Source organism: Podarcis bocagei, assembly GCF_964188305.1.
Source record: "Podarcis bocagei genome assembly, chromosome: 7".
In the NCBI taxonomy this organism is placed as follows: domain Eukaryota; kingdom Metazoa; phylum Chordata; class Lepidosauria; order Squamata; family Lacertidae; genus Podarcis; species Podarcis bocagei.
Window position 1 is genome coordinate 7,772,271 of NC_138132.1, and position 23,042 is coordinate 7,795,312.

Consider the following 23,042-nt stretch of genomic DNA (forward strand, 5'->3'; position numbering starts at 1 on the left):
GGAGACGCGAACCCGGTTCACCAGATTACGAGTCTATCGCTCTTAACCACTACACCACACTGGCTCTCCTCCAGTTCTACTCCTCCAGGTGCTGCTCAAGAGAGTTAATACTGACAATGGCAGCTGTCTCCACGCATCTCAGGAGGCCCTCAAGCTTCCACTGGGTAGGCAGAGGGGAAAGAGGAGTTGTTCCACCTTTGAGGGACGGGCCAATCACACCTGGATGGACAACAGTACCCAGGGCTGAGTCAAAATGGCCCTTCTCTTCCTAGTTCCAGCCCTGGGTTTTTATCAAACAGGGCAGTGAACTTGTTGAGAAAGATGGGGTGTGTTTTTGTTTGCAGCCGTTCGGAAAGAAAACAAGACTTTGGCTCCCCAAAACCGAGGGAAGCTCCGAGAAACCAAGGGAAGCTCCCTTCTCCTTGCTCTCAGAACACAAGAAAACAGAGGCCTTGCCTATGTGGGGTATTGTAGCCTCACAGGAAATGCCACTCCCCGATGCTGAGAAATCGAGATTCCTGAGAGGCGCCACAACAGGAAGTAGCCAAGCGCATCAAAGGAGGCTGCCGCCTCGCGACACCCAGGGAGAAAGTAGCTCGAATCACCTGTCACAGGGATGGGAGTGCGACTTCCGCATCCGCAGAAACGAGGCTACTGCTACTTTGACCCCGTTTTACATTTGTGTCACCCCTCTTACAACGCTGGCGCTCATCCATTCGCAGGAGGAGCAAGCTCACAAGCTCAGAGCTCCGTCAAGACTCACGGCTCACCAAAAATTATTCTCAGTATAAACAGGGATAAACGCACCCTCACCTACAACTTTCTGAACAAATTTACCTTGCCTTTTTTTGTTTGTTTTGTTTCTTCTGATTAGTAGGGCTGATAAACAGGGGGGGAAGGACGTACACGCTCCCCCTCCCCTCCGAAATGAAACTATGCATAGAAGAATTGTAAAACAAACAAACGGACAAAAACAAGAACGCGAAAATCAAAGGGGGGAAAGCCTATCAACTCAACCAAGCCGTTTGCCCAACGCAGAGCCCATTCCAGTCCAACCCCTCAACCTCACCTTAGAACGAGCCACACGACCTACAGGTAAGAAAAACCCACGTTTAGCATCACTACGAAATGCAGGCGTATTAGGTATAGAGCCTCATCAATTTCAGAGTTCAAGGTCATGGGGCAGATGTCACTTTGTGAACCCCATCTCTGCTTCCCTCGACATATATAGCGATATATTCTGAAAACCCCGTCTACAGAGCATCCACAGAGATTGATGCTCTGCGTGGGCCCGGAAGAGGGATACTAGGTCCCCGCTCCCCGTCAAGGAATTCGGAAGTTGATCTACACTTTGGGGAGTTGGGGGGGAAAGAAACATGACAAGACAGATCTCTCCCCCACCCCCCATCAGGATTCTTGGTTAAGAAACTCAGAAAGAAAGAGGGAAAGAAAGAGGAATTTCTTGTTTTCTTAAAAAATGTTTTTTTTCTATTAAAATCCATATCAACTCAAAAAGAAAAGAAAATGTCGCCATATATATATACATATATATATGTGTGTATATATGTATATATATCTGTATATATACACACACACACAAACAGGTTGCACCATTGGCGAAATAAAGGTCCAGGAAAACGTTGCTGGGCTGCTTCCCAAGCAGAAGGGTGTGTGTATTTGTGTGTGTGTGTGTGTGTGTGTGTGTGTGTGTGTGTGTGTGTGTGTAAGAGAGAGAGATGGACACTGGACTGGGGCTGCTGTTGGGTGGGTTACAATTTTAATGATTAAAGAATTGACTTGAATTCTACTCCTTCCCCCAGACTTCCCTCCGGCCTTCTCTTATCCCACTTTCTGCGGGTTGGTGGCTCGGACTCCTTGCTCATACGTTACTCGCTGGCTGATAAGATACTGCGCCGCTTGCGTAGCGGCCGGAGTGCCTGTGATGGTGACTTTACGGTTCCTAGTACCCGGGATAAACTCCCCTTTTTTGGAAATCTGGATGCGGGCGCCTGTCAGCTCCTGGTATTCCACCAACGTCTTGCCGCCTTTCCCCAAAATGGCGCCCACTAGGTTCTCCGGAACGGCAATCTCCACCATATCTTTGGCGCTTTCCACCAGCTTCTCTGTGGCCAAGAAGGAGCTGGCCACCAGTGGAGAGGCTGTCCCCAAGTAGCCATTGGCTGCCCCGGTGGCAGCGGCTAGGGAACCCAACGTGAAGGCCCCCACGGCGCCGGCTGGGGTGGTGGTACTGGTGGACGCTTCGTTGGCGTAGGAAGCCAAGAGGTTAGCAGCGGCGGCGGCGGCTGGGTTCGCGCCGGCGGCCACGGCGGCCAGCACTCCGGAGGCGGCGGCTGAGTTGAGGCCGAGCCCCAGAGAGCTGGTGTTGTATCCATAGCTCGCCAAGGTGTTGAGAGCCGTGCTGATGGCCAAAAGGTCACTGCCAGAGAAGCCCGGCAGGGCGGCCGGGAACGCTCCCACCCCGGCGAGGCTGGTGTGGCCCAGCAGGCCTGAAGCGGTGGCTGCGGCCGCGGCGGCGGGCAGCACGTCCGTGGAGTTGGCGTAAGGGGATCCGGTGGGGTTGGAGTTGGCCACGGGGCCAGCGATGTTGGCGTAGCTGATGTTGAGGCAGCTGCTGCTCTGCGGGTCCTCCTGGATCTTCTGCACGATGATGTCCACCGCCTTGTGGATCTGCTCGGGCTCGCCGCTGATGGTCACCACACGTTCCTGGAGGTTGATGCCCTCGGGCTTCTGGCTCAGCTGTACCCAGGCTCCAGACTGCTCCATGATGGCCTTGACTGTGGCCCCGCCTTTGCCGATGATCAGCCCGGCTGTGCTGTTGGGAACAATCACCTTGGCCTGCGTTGGGGGGAAACGAGAGAAGAAGAGGAGGAGTTTGAGGTTTCATTTATACGTACAGGTATATATATTACAGGGACGCGGGTGGCGCTGTGGGTTAAACCACAGAGCCTAGGACTCAGAAGGTCGGCGGTTTGAATCCCCACGACGGGGTGAGCTCCCGTTGCTCGGTCCCTGCTCCTGCCAACCTAGCAGTTCGAAAGCACACCAGTGCAAGTAGATAAATAGGTACTGCTCCAGCGCGAAGGTAAACGGCATTTCCGTGCGCTTCTCTGGTTCGCCAGAAGCGGCTTAGTCATGCTAGCCACATGACCCGGAAGCTGTACGCCGGCTCCCTCGGCCAATAAAGCGAGATGAGCGCCGCAACCCCAGAGTCGGCCACGACTGGACCTAATGGTCAGGGGTCCCTTTACCTTTACCTATATATATTATGGTTACCAGATGTCCCCATTTCCCGGGGACAGTCCCCGGATTTACAAATCTATCATCCATCCCCGGAATGTCCCCGGATTTATATTTTAAGTGTTGCAGATTTATTAATAGGGAATGAATGTTGTGTGATGGGTTCAATGGCACAAGACACATCATAAGGGGACTTCCGGCGAGGCAACATGGCGGGCGCCACGGCAGCGGGCAGCTCCTGAATCACTGTACCTTTAAACTCAACCTCATTGTTATTAGCATCACCTGGAGTCGGCTTTATATGTTTCTCAAAAAATATTGTTAGTAGCAGTGACTACATTATTACATGAGCACTGTTCCACAGCATTTGATATTTTCATTCACGAAATAAGATGAGGTATGTACTCTTTTTCATTACTGTTTGTATCACAGTTTATAATTTTTGTAAAGTGATATCTCATGCAGGTCATCGTCTATAAAATTTTATTTTCAGTTTATGAAACAATTCTATATTCTCTCACCACCCTGACGAAGATCTACGAAACAGTAGTCAATATCTGGAACCTCTGTTCAGTGTTGGACATTATATTTGCTGAATACACAAAGCTTCACAGCTTATCTTTCCTCGTACAAAGTTTGGTACCTCACTTCATTTAAAGACTTTCAGAGACTTTGAGTCTAAGATTTCATTTTGAACTTGTTATTGTTTGAAGGAATTCTATAGATTGTCTATTATATATGTATATGGTCATCGTGTTGCCTAAGCATTGTTGACGAAGCTCCTGAACTGCCCAGCGGCGCTCCAGGGCCAGGATAACCCTGGAGCCGATGCAGGGAGAAGGGGGAGAGGAGAAGGAGAAGGAAGAAAGAGAAAAAGAAGGAGAAAAAAGAGGAGAGCCCCAACCTTGCCGCGCCGCCACCGCCACCGCCACTGAGTAGGAGAGGTTGGAGAGCACCGGGAGGGCAAGGACACGTGGCCGAACCCAGGCCTGACCCGAGTCTACTCCATGGCGGCTAGCGCACCAAGAGGACAGGCCGGGGCCCAGAGAAAGGCCACGCGACAGAAGAGACCACAGAAGAGAAGATACTTCTTAATTATTATTTTTAAATAACTTTTTTTTCTCTTTTCAAAATAAAAAAGGCGTCCCCGGATTCTTTGAAAAAAATCTGGTAACCTTAATATATATTCTTGCTTTCCTACCTATAGGGCCTTCAAACTGCTTAGGTTCCACAGGCTGCAAGGCTACCTTAGCAGACTGGCAGAGGGACCACAGAGTTAAAACACGGAAGTAAGAGATGGAAAGAAGTAAAGAGGAATGGCAAACTAAGCCGCTGGATTACGCCGTAATGGCAAAAACTGACCGGAAAGCTCAGGAACCAAGAAGAGAAAAACTTCAAGAAAGAATGGGAGACAATTATAATTTAAGAGACCACTGTAAGCAGATGAAAACATTAGCGGGATTTTAATCTCACTTGTAATGTAACAAACTATGGATAATATGGATGGATATAAAATATAGATTTGATATAATATGCGGTTGAAAACGCTGACATGGGGGAGGAGGTCTCGAGATTCAGAGAAATCTCTGTATAGGGAGATGTATTTGGTTTTATTATGAATGTATATTTGAAAAATCAAATGAAAACTATTTTTTAAAAAATAAACACAGGAGTAAATGCTATAGATTGAACTGAGCCATCCCGAAGCTGTGATTACCTTCTGCAAGCCAACTGCCCTTTATGAAGCACGCATCTCTCTTATGCACAGATCTTTGGACAGGCTAAAATTAGTATTTGCTTGCATATAACATTTAAACTACATTAAAGCTTACTTCATTGATTCCCCCAACCATCAAATATTTCAGCCCAACCACTTCTTAGCTATTGGGGGAGTGGGGCGGACTTTTGAGACATTCATGCAACTTGCAAACTAATCTTGGCATCTTCCTTTTAACACTGTTAACTAAATTTTGGTGGATTGGAATTGATCTGCGACATCGAGGCAAATTCCCGATTTCAAAATATTCTGAGAAAACCACGCAAACCACCTGGCAGCTGGAGGGCAGCACTAAAGAGATTTAATCCCGCTGCAATCAGGGCTCCACCTCTGGAATTTATTTATTTATTTATTTTAAAATTCACATGCCGTAGCGCTTAGTTTGTTCTGGGTTGCTGGATTGGTGCTGTCATTAATATTCTCTTGTGCATTATGAGGATTGTAGTGCTTTGGGACTCTTAAAGGTAACGGTAAAGGGACCCCTGACCGACTCTGGAGTTGTGGTGCTCATCTCGCTTTATTGGCCGAGGGAGCCGGCATTTGTCCGCAGACAGCTTCCGGGTCATGTGGCCAGCATGACTAAGCCGCTTCTGGCGAACCAGAGCAGCGCACAGAAACGCCGTTTACCTTTCCGCCAGAGTGGTACCTATTTATCTACTTGCACATGACGTGCTTTCGAACTGCTAGGTTGGCAGGAGCAGGGACCACACAACGGGAGCTCACCCCGTCGCGGGGATTCGAACCGCCGACCTTCTGATCGGCAAGTCCTAGGGTCTGTGGTTTAACCGACAGCGCCACCCACACTGGGAACTGCCAGAAGGCCCTCGGCGGTGGACTTCAGTGTCCGGGCAGAACGATGGGGGTGGAGACGCTCCTTCAGGTATACTGGGCCGAGGCCCAGAGTGGGTTACAACAAAATAATAATAATAATAATAATAATAATAATAATAATAATCAAATCAGTTAAAACAATTTGCAATTTAAAACCTGCAAATATACCTCAGTGGCCACAGTAAAGAGATTCCCCTTCAGAATCTGATGAAAGCTCTACAAGGAAGGCACCATCGTGGTTTTCTATGCTTTCCTAAAGACTGAAGTCCTAACTCACCTGCCTGCCATTAATTCCACAAATCCACCCCTCCTTATTTATGTATTTATGAACTTTCCCCGCTGTGACCTTATTTGCCATCCGGGGGGGGGGGGGGATGCATATAGTCTATCAGTGCAAAGGAAGGCGATTATTCAGCACCACGGAGAGCAACAGCCCCCAACCCTCACATTCAAATGCTGGTCTTCATCTGCTCTCAGGAAAAGTTGGGTCCGGAAAGTACAGGGTGGTTGTGTTCACCCAACTACACTAATAGCTCCTGAAGGAGGGGCACCCCAGATTCTTCCAGGAGCACCCAGCTTGAGACTGTGTGACGCGGCAGCTAAAAAAGCCAATGCAATTCTGGGCTGCATCAGTAGGAGTATAGCATCTAGATCAAGGGAAGTAATAGTGCCACTGTATTCTGCTCTGGTCAGACCTCACCTGGAGTACTGTGTCCAGTTCTGGGCACCACAATTCAAGAAGGACACTGACAAACTGGAACTTGTCCAGAGGAGGGCAACCAAAATGGTCAAAGGCCTGGAAACGATGCCTTATGAGGAACGGCTAAGGGAGCTGGGCATGTTTAGCCTGGAGAAGAGGAGGTTAAGGGGTGATATGATAGCCATGTTCAAATATATAAAAGGATGTCACATAGAGGAGGGAGAAAGGTTGTTTTCTGCTGCTCCAGAGAAGCGGACACGGAGCAATGGATCCAAACTACAAGAAAGAAGATTCCACCTAAACATTAGGAAGAACTTCCTGACAGTAAGAGCTGTTTGACAGTGGAATTTGCTGCCAAGGAGTGTGGTGGAGTCTCCTACTTTGGAGGTCTTTAAGCAGAGGCTTGACAACCATATGTCAGGAGTGCTCTGAGGGTGTTTCCTGCTTGGCAGGGGGTTGGACTCGATGGCCCTTGTGGTCTCTTCCAACTCTAGGATTCTATGATTCTATGACTGTTCTAGGTCACCGGTGGTTTCTTTCCCCGTGCTCTTATGAGTTGGAGTTATTGCTTTCATATATTTGTAGAAGGATTCATAGGAAGTGAAGCCAAGGATCATCGAAGCCAACCTCCTGTAATGCAATAATAATACACCTATCTCGCATTATCACCACGATGCGCTAACCAACTGAGCTATCCAGGAGTGAGACAGCCCAGGGTTTGGCTCCAGGCATCCTAGCTGGTGGCGGGTGGTGCTGTGGGTTAAACCACAGAGCCTAGCACTTGCCGATCAGAAGGTTGGCGGTTCGAATCCCCGCGACGGGGTGAGCTCCCGTTGCTCGGTCCCTGCTCCTGCCAACCTAGCAGTTCGAAAGCACACCAGTGCAAGTAGATAAATAGGTACCACTCCGGTGGGAAGGTAAACAGTGTTTCCATGTGCTGCTCTGGTTTGCCAGAAGCGGCTTAGTCATGCTGGCCACATGACCCGGAAGCTGTACGCCGGCTCCCTCGGCCAGTACAGCGAGATGAGCGCCGCAACCCCAGAGTCGGCCACGACTGGACCTAATGGTCAGGGGTCCCTTTACCTTTACCTTTATCCTAGCCTTGGGAGAAACTGAGGCATGCACACATAAGAAGAAGAAGAAGAGGAAGAAGAGGAAGAAGAGGAAGAAGAAGAAGAAGAGGAGTTTGGAGTTGATATCCCGTTTTATCACTACCCTAAGGAGTCTCAAAGCAGCTAATCTCCTTTCCCCTCCTTCCCCACAACAAACACTCTGTGAGGTGAGTGAGGCTGAGAGACTTCAAAGAAGTGTGACTGGCCCAAGGTCACCCAGCAGCTGCATGTGGAGGAGCGGGGAAGCGAACCCGGTTCCCCAGATTACGAGTCCACTGCTCTTAACCTGGTCTGCTTACAGCCTGGGCTCTGAGCTAAGAAGAAAATAGGGGAAAGGAGAATCAGAATTCTGACTCCCCTTGGGAATCAAATTCTGGAACCTACATGAAATATGCAGCCTAGGACTCACAGCTGTCCATGGAGGCACAGGTCCATTCTGTGTCCAGGGCGGCTGTCTCCCAGCTTCATCTGGTACGCAGGATGAGACCCTCCCTGCCCGCAGACTGTCTCGCCAGAGTGGTGCATGCTCTAGTTATCTCCCGCTTGGTCTACTGCAATGCTCTCTGCGTGGGGCTTCCTTTGAAGGTGACCCAGAAACTGCAACTAATCCAGAATGTGGCAGCTAGACTGTTGATTGGGAGCGGCCACCAGGACCATATAACACCGGTCCTGAAAGACTTACATTGGCTCCCAGTACGTTTCCAAGCACAATTCGAAGTGTTGGTGCTCAATTCAAAGTGTTTAAAGCCCTAAACGGCCTCGGCCAAGTATACCTGAAGGAGCGTCTCCACCCCCATCGTTCTGCCCAGACACTGAGGTCCAACGCCGAGGGCCTTCTGGCAGTTCCCTCATTGCGAGAAGTGAGGTTACAGGGAACCAGACAGAGGGCCTTCTTGGTAGTGGTGCCCGCCCTGTGGAACACCCTCCCTTCAGATGTGAAGGAAATAAGCAGCTATCTTCTTTTTAAAAGACATCTGAAGGCAGCCCTATTTAGGGAAGTTTTTAATATTTAATGCTGTATTGTTTTTAACACTTGATTGGGAGCCACCCAGAGTGGCTGGGGAAACTCAGCCAGATGGGCGGGGTATAAATAATAAATTATTATTATTATTATTATTATTATTATTATTATTATTATTATTATTCCGTAACTCCACTGGCTTCTGAGATTTCTACAGCCGCTGCTCCCAACCAACCTAACCGATTTTCACTACCACGAGACCCATAAACCTGCCTTTTTCTGATTAAAATAATAATAACAACGAAAGGGAGATTAATTCTGAGTAGCTGTGCAGGCAATTCCGTTCTTATGCAGAATTATACCCCAAAATAAAGAGCGAGGGGCAAGGAAGGAGAGGAAATGCCATGAAATGTGTGGAGGAACATGTTTAAGACAAGAATTTTAGTTTAGTTAAAGCTATGGTATTCCCAGTAGTGATGTATGGAAGTGAGAGCTGGACCATAAAGAAGGCTGATCGCCGAAGAATGGATGCTTTTGAATTCTGGTGCTGGAGGAGACTCTTGAGAGTCCCATGGACTGCAAGAAGATCAAACCTCTCCATTCTGAAGGATATCAGCCCTGAGTGCTCACTGGAAGGACAGATCCTGAAGCTGAGGCTCCAAGACTTTGGCCACCTCATGAGAAGAGAAGACTCCCTGGAAAAGACCTTGATGTTGGGAAAGATGTTGGGCACAAGGAAAAGGGGACGGCAGAGGACGAGATGGTTGGACAGTGTTCTTGAAGCTACCAGCATGAGTTTGACCAAACTGCGGGAGGCAGTGGAAGACAGGAGTGCCTGGCGTGCTCTGGTCCAGGGGGTCACGAAGAGTCGGACACAACTAAACGACTAAACAACAACAACAACAACAAAGGCAAACTAAGGCCCGGGGGCCGGATCCGGCCCAATCACCTTCTCAATCCAGTCTGTGGAGGGTCCGGGAATCAGCATGTTTTTACATGAGTAGAATGTGTCCTTTTATTTAAAATGCACCTCTGGGTTATTTGTGGGGCATAGGAATTCGTTCATCCCCCCCCCCAAAAAAAATATAGTCCGGCCCCCCACAAGGTCTAAGGGACAGTGGACCTGCTGAAAAAGCTTGCTGACCCCTGTTTTGGGGCTTCCTTTCCAGTGAGCCTTCTCTGGCTTTGGAGATTTCAGCAGACTTTGCCGAACCGTTGAAAGGCAGCGGCAGAAGATGATGCGAGGAAAGTTGGCACATGGGGCGACGGGGGAGGGGGTGGAAGGGTGGGTATTCGCAGAGATGGCTTCAGGGGCTTTCTGACGGAGAGGGAGGGGTCTCCTTAACCCTGGCCACCCCAATGCCTTTATATAACCGCCGAGAAAGCAGAAAGCCATCCAGATTTAGCAAGGAAATGCTCTTATGTAATCAAGCGACAGGCACCTCCCGAAATCCGTCGCCTCGTCCAACCCAGAGAGCAAGGGCGCTGGATTAGTGGCAAGGGGACCGGGAGAGAGCAGGGAACCAGAGGAGAAAGTCTTTCTCTGCTGGCAGCCGGGTGCTTTACCCAAACTCAGGGAAAAGCCATGTAATCTGTGAATGTCTCCTCCAGGCAGGAGGACCCGGCCAGCTCTGAAAATAGATGTTGAAGACACTCCTGAGGTCAAAGAGCACCCTTGGGGGCAGAAAACCTGACCCATATGACATTAACAAGGCTCCACTATTCTGGTCATCGCTGTATGTGCCCCCCGCTGCACAAATGCAATGAGTGCAAAAGAAAGAGGAGTTGAAGCTGGGGAGGCAGATGATGGAATATTTCAGGCATCCCCAAACTCGGCCCTCCAGCTGTTTTGGGACTACAACTCCCATCATCCCTAGCTAACAAGACCAGTGGTCAGGGAAGATGGGAATTGTGCCTCCGGGGGTGAAGTCAAACCACTGCATTAATGATACCCCCCCCCCCCCCGGGTGCAAAGCCTGGGTCATGTTTATGGAGGTCCTGGGCTGGCCAGATGACAAGACCCCTTCTCAGCCTCGCTGATATCATAGAATCATAGAATCCTAGAGTTGGAAGAGACCACAAGGGCCATCGAGTCCAACCCCCTGCCAAGCAGGAAACACCATCAGAGCACTCCTGACATATGGTTGTCAAGCCTCTGCTTAAAGACCTCCAAAGAAGGAGACGCCACCACACTCCTTGGCAGCAAATTCCACTGTCAAACAGCTCTTACTGTCAGGAAGTTCTTCCTAATGTTTAGGAAGATATGGACCAAAGGAAAGCATAGTGAGATGTTTGGCACCAGCTTGGTGGCAGGAGTTATTGGAAGGAGGCGTGCAAGGCACCATCCAACTGCCTTAGGGACTCCACTCTGGACTTGTGTAATAATAATAATAATATTTTTTATTTATACCCCGCCCTCCCCAGCCAAGGCTAGGCTCAGGGCGGCTAACAAGCAATAATAAAAACAAGTTTTATGAATACAACTTAAAAACAAGATTAAAATACAACATTAAAAGATTGAAACATTAAAAGATTAAAATGCAGCCTCATCACAGGAGGAGAAAGGAAAAAGAAAAAAGAAAGACGGGGAGGGAATCAAATTGGCTCCAAGCCAAAGGCCAGACAGAACAACTTTGTCTTACAGGCCCTGCGGAAAGAAATCAGATCCTGCAGGGCCCTGGTCTCATGAGAGAGAGCGTTCCACCAGGCAGGGGCCAGTGTTGAAAAGGCCCCGGCTCTGGTTGAGGCTAATCTAACTTCCTTAGGCCTGGGACCACTAGGGTGTTGCTATTTATGGACCTTGAGGCTCTCCATGGGGCATACCGGGAGAGGCGGTCCCATAGGTACGAGGGTCCTAGCATTTACTCCTGAGTTGTTTCTTCTCCCAAAGATATCCTGCAACTGGTATATTGGTGAATAAAGAACAACAATACAGCCGTACCTTGGAAGTCGAACGGAATCCGTTCCGGAAGTCCGTCCGTCTTTCAAAACGTTCGGAAACCAAAGTGTGGCTTCTGATTGGCTGCAGGAAGCTCCTGCAGCCAATCAGAAGCCACGGAAGCCCTGTCAGGTGTTCGGCTTCCAAAAATAGTTCGCAAACCGGAACACTCACTTCTGGGTTTGCGGCGTCCGGGAGCCAAAACGTTCGAGAACTAAGCTGTTCGGAAACCAAGTTACGACTGTAACCAGGAACAAGGCTGCCAAATATTGGGGGGGGGGCAGTGTCCTGCTGACCAGTAGACCCCCAGACAGAAGCACCCTTTCTACCTTCAGAAGGGTATCTGTCCTCATCCGCTAGTTTAACTCATAAGCACTCTGAGCGACCTGCCCCAATTTGTGTCCTATTTCCAGATACTTTAGAGCTAAAATTAGTCTCTCATGAAATCCTTGCTGTGACATCCTTGCAGGTAGCCGTTCAGACTGACGCCTTGCTGCTTCTGCTCTAGTCATTAGGCTGACCTTTCCTAGGGACCATGTCAAATTGCAGCGCTCCATCTACCCCAGTGCTGTCTTCTTTGACTGGCAGAAGCTCTCCTGCAGGCTTTTCAAGGAGACATGATCAGCCCTACTGATCTGGTGGAACGCTCTGTCCCAAGAGACTAGGGCTCTGCGGGACTTGACATCTTTCCACAGGGCCTGCAAGACGGAGCTGCTCCACCAGGCCTTTGGCCAAGGCACAGCCTGACCCCCTCCTTTGGCAATCCTCACAGAACTTCTAGCCCAATGGTTGCCATTAATTTGATTGGAATTAATTTTATAATGATTTTAGAATGTTTTATCGTTTTACTGTTGTTAGCTGCTCTGAGCATGGCTTCGGCTGGGGAGGGCGGGATATAAATTATTATTATTATTATTATTATTATTATTATTATTATTATTATTATTATTATTATTATTATTACTTGGTGAGGTGCTGCTGGAAATTAAACCTGAGACTTTATGTGTTCAAATGACACTGAACCCGTTTTCCCTCCTTCACCATTTCTGTCAAGGCCTTCAATCCTTTTCTTTTTAAAAATCTTAGTTACTTGTTCAGCTTTAAATGAGACTATCCTAAGACCTCAAGGACAATACCCTGATATTTAAAACAAACATTTAAAATACAGTGGTACCTCAGGTTACATACGCTTCAGGTTACATACACTTCAGGTTGCAGACTCCGCTAACCCAGAAATAGTGCTTCAGGTTAAGAACTTTGCTTCAGGATGAGAACAGAAATCGTGCTCCGGAGGCGCAGCAGGAGGCCCCATTAGCTAAGTGGTGCTTCAGGTTAAGAACAGTTTCAGGTTAAGTACAGGCCTCCGGAACGAATTAATTACTTAACCCGAGGTACCACTGTAATTTTACTATCCACCAGCACCAGTAATAGCCATTATTTTTTCTAGGGGTTGTGAATGAAACAGCTCACATTTCTATTTTGCATGAAAATTTTCATTTTCATTTTCATTTAGTTGCATTTTCTTTTCTTTTCTTTTCCTATATGTTCGACGCCAAACAAACCGCGTATCCTTGTGTTCGTCAGCCGCCCCTGAGAACCTTCTTAAAGGCGCATGAAATGCTTTAAATGAAATAAGCAAATAAAACCAGGCGTCTTCTAGTCTCAACTCTGTTTGTTGGGCTAGCCCGACTTGGCATAAGGCAGTTCTAGATGTGAACATCTTTTTTTTGGGGGGGGGGAGAGGCATTCCCTCCCAGCTTCTCAAGAAAAGACCCCTCCTCGGCTGTCAGGGGTGACAGGATTCCTGTTTCATTGTCCCTTATTCTACCAGCCACATAAACTCTCCCTTCCATATTCTCTCCCCCCCCCCCACCCAACCCTCCCTCTGTCATAATCCTTGTTTTCAGCTTTCAGCCCAAAGCCGCCTTCCCTTCGCTGTGCCATGGCAACGGCACAACCGACTGACAATGGAAAGCTGTCGGACGGGCCAGACTCCTGCACACACAACAACCTCAAGTGGGAGAAAGATGCCCCCACCCCCACCCGGGCTCTTTTTAGCCAAACCCTCCCTTGGTTAATAGGAAAGGGTGTATTGGGGGAAATATAAAGGCAGTCTTCCTGCACCCTCGATAGATAGATGATAGATAGATAGATGATAGATAGATATAGATAGATGATAGATAGATAGATAGATGATAGATAGATAGATAGATAGATAGATAGATAGATAGATATAGATAGATAGATGTAGATTAGATAGATATAGATAGATAGATAGATAGATAGATAGATAGATAGATAGATGATAGATAGATAGATAGATATAGATAGATGATAGATAGATGTAGATTAGAGAGAGAGATGATAGCTAGATGAGAGATGATAGATAGATAGATGATAGATAGATAGATGATAGATGATAGATGATAGATGATAGATAGATGATAGATAGATAAATAGATGATAGATATAGATGAGAGAGAGAGAGAGAGAGAGAGAGAGACAGAGAGAGAGAGAGAGAGAGAGAGAGAGAGAGAGAGATGATAGCTAGCTAGCTAGCTAGTTAGCTAGCTAGATGATAGATAGGTAGATAGATGATAGATACATATAGATTAGAGAGAGAGAGATGATAGATAGATAGATGATAGATAGATGATTGATAGATATAGATGAGAGAGAGAGAGAGAGAGAGAGAGAGAGAGAGAGAGAGAGAGAGAGAATGATAGCTAGCTAGATGATAGATAAATAGATTATAGATAGATGGATAGATAGATAGATAGATAGATAGATAGATAGAGAGATAGATGATTGATAGATATATTTCTGCACACACACAAACAACTCTCTTTCCTTAATCCAGACAAGCAAGGGATGTTATCAGAGTTGAAGGACACATTCCAGCCAGGCAGAAAACACTTGGGGTGCGAAGTAGAGTTGGCGCGGTGTGTGGGGAGAGGGAATCTAGTGAATTTCCTTGAAACTCCTTGAAATTTGCGATGAATTTCCTTAAAAATAGCTCATTTGGTCAGCTTCAGCCATCACTAAACTAAAAAGCTCAACAGCTCTGCCCGAAAAAGTTCAATGACTTTCTGTCTGGATTTTCACTTTGTGAATTATGGCAACCCTCGGTTGGTGATCCCAGGGGGCTGCCACATTTCGCACCCAGAAATAAGGTTCCCTGCCTCTGAAACAAGCTGGCCTTTGGCCTAATCCAGCTGAGATTCCCTTCTAATTTTTTAAGGGGCGTTCTGAAGCTCCCAAGGACACAGGTGGTGCTGTGGGTTAAACCACAGAGCCTAGGGCTTGCCGATCAGAAGGTTGGCGGTTTGAATCCCTGCGACAGGGTGAGCTCCCGTTGCTCGGTCCCTGCTCCTGCCAACCTAGCAGTTCGAAAGCACACCAGTGCAAGTAGATAAATAGATACCGCTCCAGTGGGAAGGTAAACGGCGTTTCCGTGCGCTGCTCTGGTTCGCCAGAAGCGGCTTAGTCATGCTGGCCACATGACCCGGAAGCTGTACGCCGGCTCCCTTGGCCAATAAAGCGAGATGAGCGCCGCAACCCCAGAGTCAGTCACGACTGGACCTAATGGTCAGGGGTCCCTTTACCGTTTTAACTTAGCGGAAAGGGGATGCGGGTGGCGCTGTGGTCTAAACCACTGAGCCACTTGGGCTTACCGATCGGAAGTTCGGCGGTTCGAATCCCCATGACAGGGTGAGCTCCCGTTGCTTGGTCCCTGCTCCTGCCAACCTAGCAGTTCGAAAGCACACCAGTGCAAGTAGATAAATAGGTACCGCTCCAGTGGGAAGGTAAACGGCGTTTCCGTGCGCTGCTCTGGTTCGCCAGAAGCGGCTTAGTCATGCTGGCCACATGACCCGGAAGCTGTACGCCGGCTCCCTTGGCCAATAAAGCGAGATGAACGCCACAACCCCAGAGTCGGCCACGACTGGACCTAACGGTCAGGGGTCTCTTTACCTGAAGCTCCCAGCTCCCACCCCCTCTAACAAACAAGCGATTTGCTCCCGCGCTCGCTCACCTGCTTGGCTCGGTCAGGATTCATGGTTGTCTGAGGCTGCAGGATATTGACCGATTCCGGCTTCACTACAGACTGAGGGATCTCCCGGACCTTTTCGGCGATGAAGTTGTGGACGGCGTTGAGGGCTTCCGCTGTGCCTTGAACCAGACACACGCGCTCCGTGGTCCCTGCATTGGGGAGAAAACAATTGAGAGGTTTTTAAATGGAGTTGGGGGGGTGCAGGATGACGACCCCACAGGTGGGGCTGGCCTGAGGCTTGGGTCTCCCTGGTCTCCTTGCTGGCCCTAGTAAGACCAACGTGGCCAGTTAGCCCTGGTGATCATTCCGTGTCTACTGACTGGGTTTGTTGTTGTTTTTTTGTCCCCCCCAAAAAAAATAACCCCTGAATTTTAGAATTTTGTTGATATTGATGCTGCATTTTATGTTGTATTCTATGCTGTTTTATGCTGTTTTTAAGTCGTATTTTAATCAGTGTTTTATACAGTGGTACCTTAGGTTACATACGCTTCAGGTTACAGGCGCTTCAGGTTACAGACTCCGCTAACATAGAAATAGTGCTTCAGGTTAAGAACTTTGCTTCAGGATGAGAACAGAAATCGTGCGGCGGCAGCAGCAGGAGGCCCCATTAGCTAAAGTGGTGCTTCAGGTTAAGAACAGTTTCAGGTTAAGAACAGACCTCCAGAACGAATTAAGTACTTAGCCCGAGGTACCACTGTATTTGCTGTTAGCTGTCAGTTAAAAACTGAGCCTAGTTTTTAAACTGGGAAGGGCGGTGTATAAATATTTATTATTATTATTATTATTATTATTATTATTATTATTATTATTATTATTATTATTATTATTATTCTCTCAGCTGAAAGAAGGAGGGTACAAGGAATGGAAGGTAAGACAGACAGACAGACAGACAGACAGACAGACAGACAGACAGACAGTGTTCTGGTAAGGAGGAGGAGATCGACAAGGGAATAGGAGGAAGCAGTGGCATAGCGTGGGTTGTCAGCAAGTAATTTGCGCCCCCTAACCTGTGGATTTTAGCAGGGGGCAGAGAGCTGCGCGTGCGAGCGCCCCCCCCCCAGATGTTGTGCCTGGTGCGGCCGGCCCCCCCTGCACCCCCAAGCTACGCCACTGGGAAGAAGGCACTTTAGTGCAGAAGACTGCGAGCAAGTGAGTAACAGAAGATGCCTTATACCAGTTTGGGCTAATTGTCCATTTGTTTATTTACAATTATTTGAAAATACACCACCCACTCTTTCTTAAAATATCACCAGGCCTCTTACAACATATGACATGCAATTTTAAAGGCCAGTCTTTAAATATCTATAAAACCTAATTCAAAACATCCGTGAAACATCAGTAGATGCTGGCTGGTTTAAAGGGAAAAATAATCTTGCGAAGGCCTGGCTAGACGGCCCAGTTTTTAAAGGACACTCAAAAGAAGGCAGGGGCGGTTCCTGGTGAGCATCTATAGGCAGGGAGTTCCACAGGACAGGCTTTAGGTCAGTACTGTCTCCTCTGGTGAGCACAGAAAGGGCTGCATGGCTCAGTCACTGGTCTATGGTCTCTCCCCTTATCACGACAACAAAGGAACAAGGCAGAAGGAAGGAGACAACCGAACCCAGTGGAAGGGAATGCTGTAAAGGTGTCGTGCTTTGAGCACTACAAATACTAACAGACTGCAAGTGTTATAATAATAATAAATAATAAATTTTATTTATACCCCGCCCTCCCCGGCCAGAGCTGGGCTCAGGGCGGCTAACACCAGTAAAATTACAATAAAAACATAACAGGGGGGAAAAACACAATTTAAGATACAGGTTAAAATGCAATTTAAAATGCAGCCTCATTTTAAAAGTAGCCTATGGATCAAAACCATAAGGGGAGGGAAACATAAGGGTCAGACTGAGTCCAAATGAAAGGCCAGGCGGAACAGCTCCGTTTTGCAGGCCTTGCGGAAAGATGTCAAGTCCCGCAGGGCCCTAATCTCTTGTGACAGAGCGTTCCACCAAATCGGGGCCAGTACTGAAAAGGCCCTGGCCCTAGTTGAGACCAATCTAACCACCTTGCGACCTGGGACCTCCAAAATGTTGTCATTTGTGGACCTTAAGGTCCTCTGCGGGGCATACCAGGAGAGGCGGCCCCGTAGGTACGTGGATCCTAAGCCGCATAGGGCTTTAAAGGTCAAAACCAGCACCTTAAACCTGACCCTGTACTCCACCAGGAGCCAGTGCAGTTGGTAAAGCACTGGATGAATGTGACCCCGCGGCAAGGACCCCGTAAGAAGCCTCGCCGCGGCATTCTGCACCCGCTGGAGTTTCTGGGTCAGCTTCAAGGGCAGCCCCGTGTACAGCGAGTTACAATAATCAAGCCGTCACAATAATCACTGTGGCCAGATCAGGGCGAGAAAGGTATGGTGTGGAGTGCTTCTCTTCCAGGTTCTCTCCAGCCAGCTACACCCTCTTTTGGAATATTCTGTTAGTGATGTCTGGAAGTGAGAGCTGGACCATAAAGAAGGCTGATCGCCGAAGAATGGATGCTTTTGAATTCTGGTGCTTTAGGAGACTCTTGAGAGTCCCATGGACTGCAAGAAGATCAAACCTCTCCATTCTGAAGGAAATCAGCCCTGAGTGCTCCCTGGAAGGACAGATCCTGAAGCTGAGGCTCCAATACTGTGGCCACCTCATGAGAAGAGAAGACTCCCTGGAAAAGACCCTGATGTTGGGAAAGATGGAGGGCACAAGGAGAAGGGGGCGACAGAGGACGAGATGGTTGGATGGTGTTCTCTAAGCTACCAGCATGAGTTTGACCAAACTGCGGGAGGCAGTGGAAGACAGGAGTGCCTGGCGTGCTCTGGTCCAGGGGGTCACGAAGAGTCGGACACAACTAAACGACTAAACAATAACAACAAATTCCATTCCCCTTTCTGAACCCCCTGTACTCCAGAAACTCAGCAGGATTTAGTGCTTTACTGCACCTCCAGTTTTTTTTGAAGTTTCCCCCAAACACACATGCACACACCCTGAAAGGCAGGAGGAAATAAGGAAGGGGAGAAAACCTTTGAAATGTTCCCTCGGACAAAACCGAGGGCGGAAAAAATGAGAGGATGCAGCTTGAATGCTGACAGTCCCGGTTAACAGGTGTGGTGGGAGCTGTTGAGGAGCTTCTGAGATGTTTCCCCCTTGCTAAAAGGCGATGAAAAATCAGAGGGCAGAGCCTCAAGGACATTCCCCAGGAGGAAAACGGTAGTGCACTTGGTAAGTATAGCGGGGGCCACCACTAAGCAGCCACGCCAGATGAAGAAAGCGCAAGGAGAAAGCACACACACCAAAGGTTCACTACTGAAGAAACCCGGGAAAGCAGGAAAACACAAGAAAAGGTTTTCAAGCACTTTATACCAGGAGGGGTGGGGGATAAAAGAGAACCTATTAAAAAATGAAGGAAGTCTCTACAGACAATAATACCACAGAAAAAGAAGAAAGGGGCAAAACTATTAACCAAAGATAAGGCTAGCGATAAAAAAAATGGAGGAAATTTGCCCACAGAGAAAAGACTGTGCCAACAGTCAGGGCAGATGGGGGGGGGAGAGACACACAGAGAGAGGGGGGTCCTTCCACTGTAAGAGATAGCAAAAGACCTGAAAGGCCCATCCCACCCAGTGGCAATGAGTCCCCCTGTTCACTTGATGTCCTCCAGGCCACTCTGACAAATGGCAGCCATTCACTCCTCTGGGTGGGAGGCCTTATACAAAGTTGGACAGCTATTGAATCACAGACTCATAGAGCTGGAGGGGACCACAAGGGCCATCTAGTACAACCCCCCTGCAGTTCAGGAATATTTTGCACCATGTGGGGCTCGAACCCATGAACCTGAGAATAAGCTTCTCACCCTCTACTGACTGAGCTCTCTCTCAGAACCTGAGACTTTCTGCAAGCGAAGTGCATTCTCTGCTGCACAGCCAGAGGCCTTCCTCTTCCTGTCAGTTTCTACTGACAAGACACCAAGGAGGAGAAATATTTCTTAAACTATGGGACTCCTTCCCAGAAGAGGCAGCAACAGCCACCAAGTGAGGTGGCTTTAAAAGGACTGGAGAAATTCATTAAAAAGGAACTAAACTATGTTGGAAAGGCGAAGAGACAGTGGGAACATTCACACACATGTGGTGGGGTTGTAAAAAAGCTAAAGAGTATTGGGAGATGATATATTCAGAGATAAAAAGGATGTTAAAGCTCTCATTCCAAAACAAAACCAAAAACCCAGAGATGATCTTATTGAATATTATAGAGGGTGAAATACCTAAGAAAGCACTTGATCTCTCTTCCCATAACACAACGGCAGCGGCCACAATTATTTATGCTCAAAGGTGGAAGGACAAAAAAGTCATATGAAAGAAGAATGGCGGAACAAGTTAATAGAATATTCAGAATTAGCAATGTTGACTGCAAGGACTAGGAATCAGGATATAAGAGAGGAGTGGGAATACTTTGGTGAATGCTTAAAGAAATATAATACAGTCATACCTCATGATATGTTTGCTTCTGGTCACGTGTTTTCGGGTTGCGCACCGCGGCAAACCCGGAAGTACCGGAACGGGTTACTTCCGGGTTTCGCCGCTCGTGCAGAAGCGCTAAATTGTGTCACGCGCTTGCGCAGACGCACCGCTTCTGTTTGCGAACGCTGCGGGTTGCGGACGTGCCTCCGTCACGGATTACATCCGCAACCCGAGGTTCCACTGTAACCAAATTATTTGCAAGTAGGGCTAGATATATGAGCAGCAGGTAGAAACCACTAGAAGAGGGGTGGTAATTAAGGAGATGCAGCTCATAAAGGACCCATGGATGGATGTGTGGGGAAGTCAAAGAATATAGACTGGTGACTGGGAGCGGCCGCCGAGACCACATGACACTGGTCTTGAAAGACCTACATTGGCTCCCGGTACGTTTCCGAACACAATTCAAAGTGTTGGTGCTGACCTTGAAAGCCCTAAACGGCCTCAAAAGCCCAGTATACCTGAAGGAGCGTCTCCACCCCCTCGTTCTGCCCGGATGCTGAGGTCCAGTACAGAGGGCCTTCTGGCGGTTCCCTCATTGCGAGAAGCAAAGCTACAGGGAACCAGGCAGAGGGCCTTCTCGGTAGTGGCGCCCGCCCTGCGGGACAGCCTCCCACCAGATATCAAGGAAATAAACAACTATCTGGCTTTTAGAAGACATCTGAAGGCAGCCCTGTTTAGGGAAGTTTCCATGTTTGATGTTTGATGTGTTTTTAATATACTGTTGGAAGCCGCCCAGAGTGGCTGGGGAGGCCCGGCCAGATGGATGGGGTATTATTATTATTATTATTATTATTATTATTATTAATTGTAACACATGAGCACTTGAAGGTGCCTTGGATAGTGAGTCGGATCCCTGGTCCCTCTGGCCCATTACTGATGGTGGGAGCATCAGCAGATCAAGGCCTTTGTCTACCTGCTGCCCTTCAGAAGTTCTGGAATACAACTCCCATAATCTCCAGGGTCTGATGGGATTTGTAGTCCAAATAAATTGTTGTTGTTGTTGTTATATGATAAGTGATGGTAACTGTAAAATTATGGAAAACGTATATTCTTTTAAGAAAGAGGATTGGGGAGATTTGTGGAGGAGAGGGCTATTGATGGCTACTAGTCATGCAGGCTGATAGCAGAGAGTGAGGAGGAATTAAAGAACCTTTTAATGAGGATGAAAGAGGAGAGTGCAAAATATGGTCTGAGGCTCAACATCAAAAAAACAAAGATCATGGCCACTGGACCCATCACCTCCTGGCAAACAGAAGGGGAAGAAATGGAGGCAGTGAGAAATTTTACTTTCTTGGGTTCCATGATCACTGCAGATGGTGACAGCACTCACGAAATTAAAAGACGCCTGCTTCTTGGGAGAAAAGCAATGACAAACCTAGACAGCATCTTAAAAAGCAGAGACATCACCTTGCCAACAAAGGTCCGTATAGTCAAAGCTATGGCTTTCCCAGTAGTGATGTATGGAAGTGAGAGCTGGACCATAAAGAAGGCTGATCGCCAAAGAATGGATGCTTTTGAATTATGGTGCTGGAGGAGACTCTTGAGAGTCCCATGGACTGCAAGAAGATAAAACCTCTCCATCCTTAAGGAAATCAGCCCTGGGTGCTCACTGGAAGGACAGATCCTGAAGCTGAGGCTCCAAGACTTTGGCCACCTCATGAGAAGAGAAGACTCCCTGGAAAAGACCCTGATGTTGGGAAAGATGGAGGGCACAAGGAGAAGGGGACGACAGAAGACGAGATGGTGGGATAGTGTTCTCGAAGCTACCAGCATGAGTTTGACCAAACTGCAGGAGGCAGTGGAGGACAGGAGTGCCTGGCATGCTCTGGTCCAGGGGGTCACGAAGAGTCGGACACGACTAAACGACTAAACAACAACAACAACAGCCATGGAGTCTATGTTCTGCTTCTACAATAAGAGGCCTCTGAAGTTGGTGGAAGCCACAAAGGCCTCTTGTACTCAGATATTGCTTGCTGGTTTCCTGCAGATGGCCGCTGCTGGCTGCATCACAGGTTTAAAAGCCCAGGGGTACCCAGGAACCCCCAATGTCTGCACAAAAACAGGGGTCTGGGAGGTGGCCCCTCGATTGCAACCAGAAGTCTGTTCTGTCCCATCTCCCCTGCTAGCTGGTCCTTAGAAAATTGTGCTGGCTGCTGCGATTCGTAAAAAGCAAAGACTGGACTCCTGTCCTTAGACGGCTATTTATAAAAATGCAGCCTGCCTTTTATCGCATCGACTGAGGGGAGAGAGTGAGCAAGCAAGTATCAGAGGGGTTGTGTGTGTGTGTGTGTGTGTGTGTGTGTGTGTACATAGGAACAAAAAACGGGGAATATTTTAGGCCACCTGAGAAGGCCAAACGCCAGCACCATGGATACCAGAAGGCTGAGTGCTCACATTCTCCAACACAACACACACACACACACACACAGACACACACACACACACACACACACACACACAGCATCCCAAATCCAGCATCTTCTGCTTCTCCTCCGTGCCTTCCCCATAGCTGCTGCCTCAAAAATACGTCTCTGCCACAGAGTTGCCATGGCAACCCACAGCAGCCTCCTCCTCCTCCTTTCCCCCATCACCACCTTGCAATCTGCTGCTGCAGGCCTCAAGGGCCTGTCTTCCCAGGGACAAGAGGAGACCCCTCCTCTGGAAAAAAGAGAGAATGCAGCTCGCTCAGTGGGGGAGGGAGGGAGGGAGACCGTCCCCTGGGCAATGGGGCAAATGGGAAACCCCAAATTTGTCTGCAGAAGCAAAGCGTCGTCCCCTCCCCTGCTAAGAAGGGTGGGTGGAAAGCTGGCTTCCGTTGCGCAAGGAGGGTCTGCATACAACACAAAAACTGAGCTAGAAAAAGTCCAGCCCTCCTAGGCTTCA

At 48.3% G+C, this 23,042-nt stretch overlaps 2 protein-coding genes across 2 annotated transcripts in view; one reads left to right on the forward strand and one right to left on the reverse strand.

Moving 5' to 3' along the window:
- Positions 1-23,042, forward strand: part of SYMPK (symplekin scaffold protein) — a 257,360-nt gene that overhangs the window by 25,476 nt on the left and 208,842 nt on the right. The gene's annotated exons all lie outside the window — the stretch shown is intronic.
- NOVA2 (NOVA alternative splicing regulator 2) lies at positions 1,756-22,654 on the reverse strand. The gene is made up of 3 exons (XM_081200495.1): positions 22,503-22,654; positions 15,611-15,777; positions 1,756-2,856 (listed from the first exon to the last, which is right to left on the reverse strand). Exons 1-3 carry the CDS (start codon positions 22,621-22,623, stop codon positions 1,840-1,842), a joined length of 1,305 nt encoding a protein of 434 aa, XP_081056621.1. The 5' UTR covers positions 22,624-22,654; the 3' UTR covers positions 1,756-1,839.

Excerpts from the sequence above, each read along its gene's own strand:
- NOVA2 (XM_081200495.1), bottom strand. The coding sequence starts at position 22,623 with ATGCTGTGTGTGTGTGTGTGTGTGTGTGTGTGTGTCTGTGTGTGTGTG. Across the intron at positions 15,778-22,502 it reads CTGGCGTTTGGCCTTCTCAG|GGACCACGGAGCGCGTGTGT; the intron begins GTGGCCTAAAAT and ends TCCCCAATGCAG. Across the intron at positions 2,857-15,610 it reads ATCCTGACCGAGCCAAGCAG|GCCAAGGTGATTGTTCCCAA; the intron begins GTGAGCGAGCGC and ends CCCCCAACGCAG.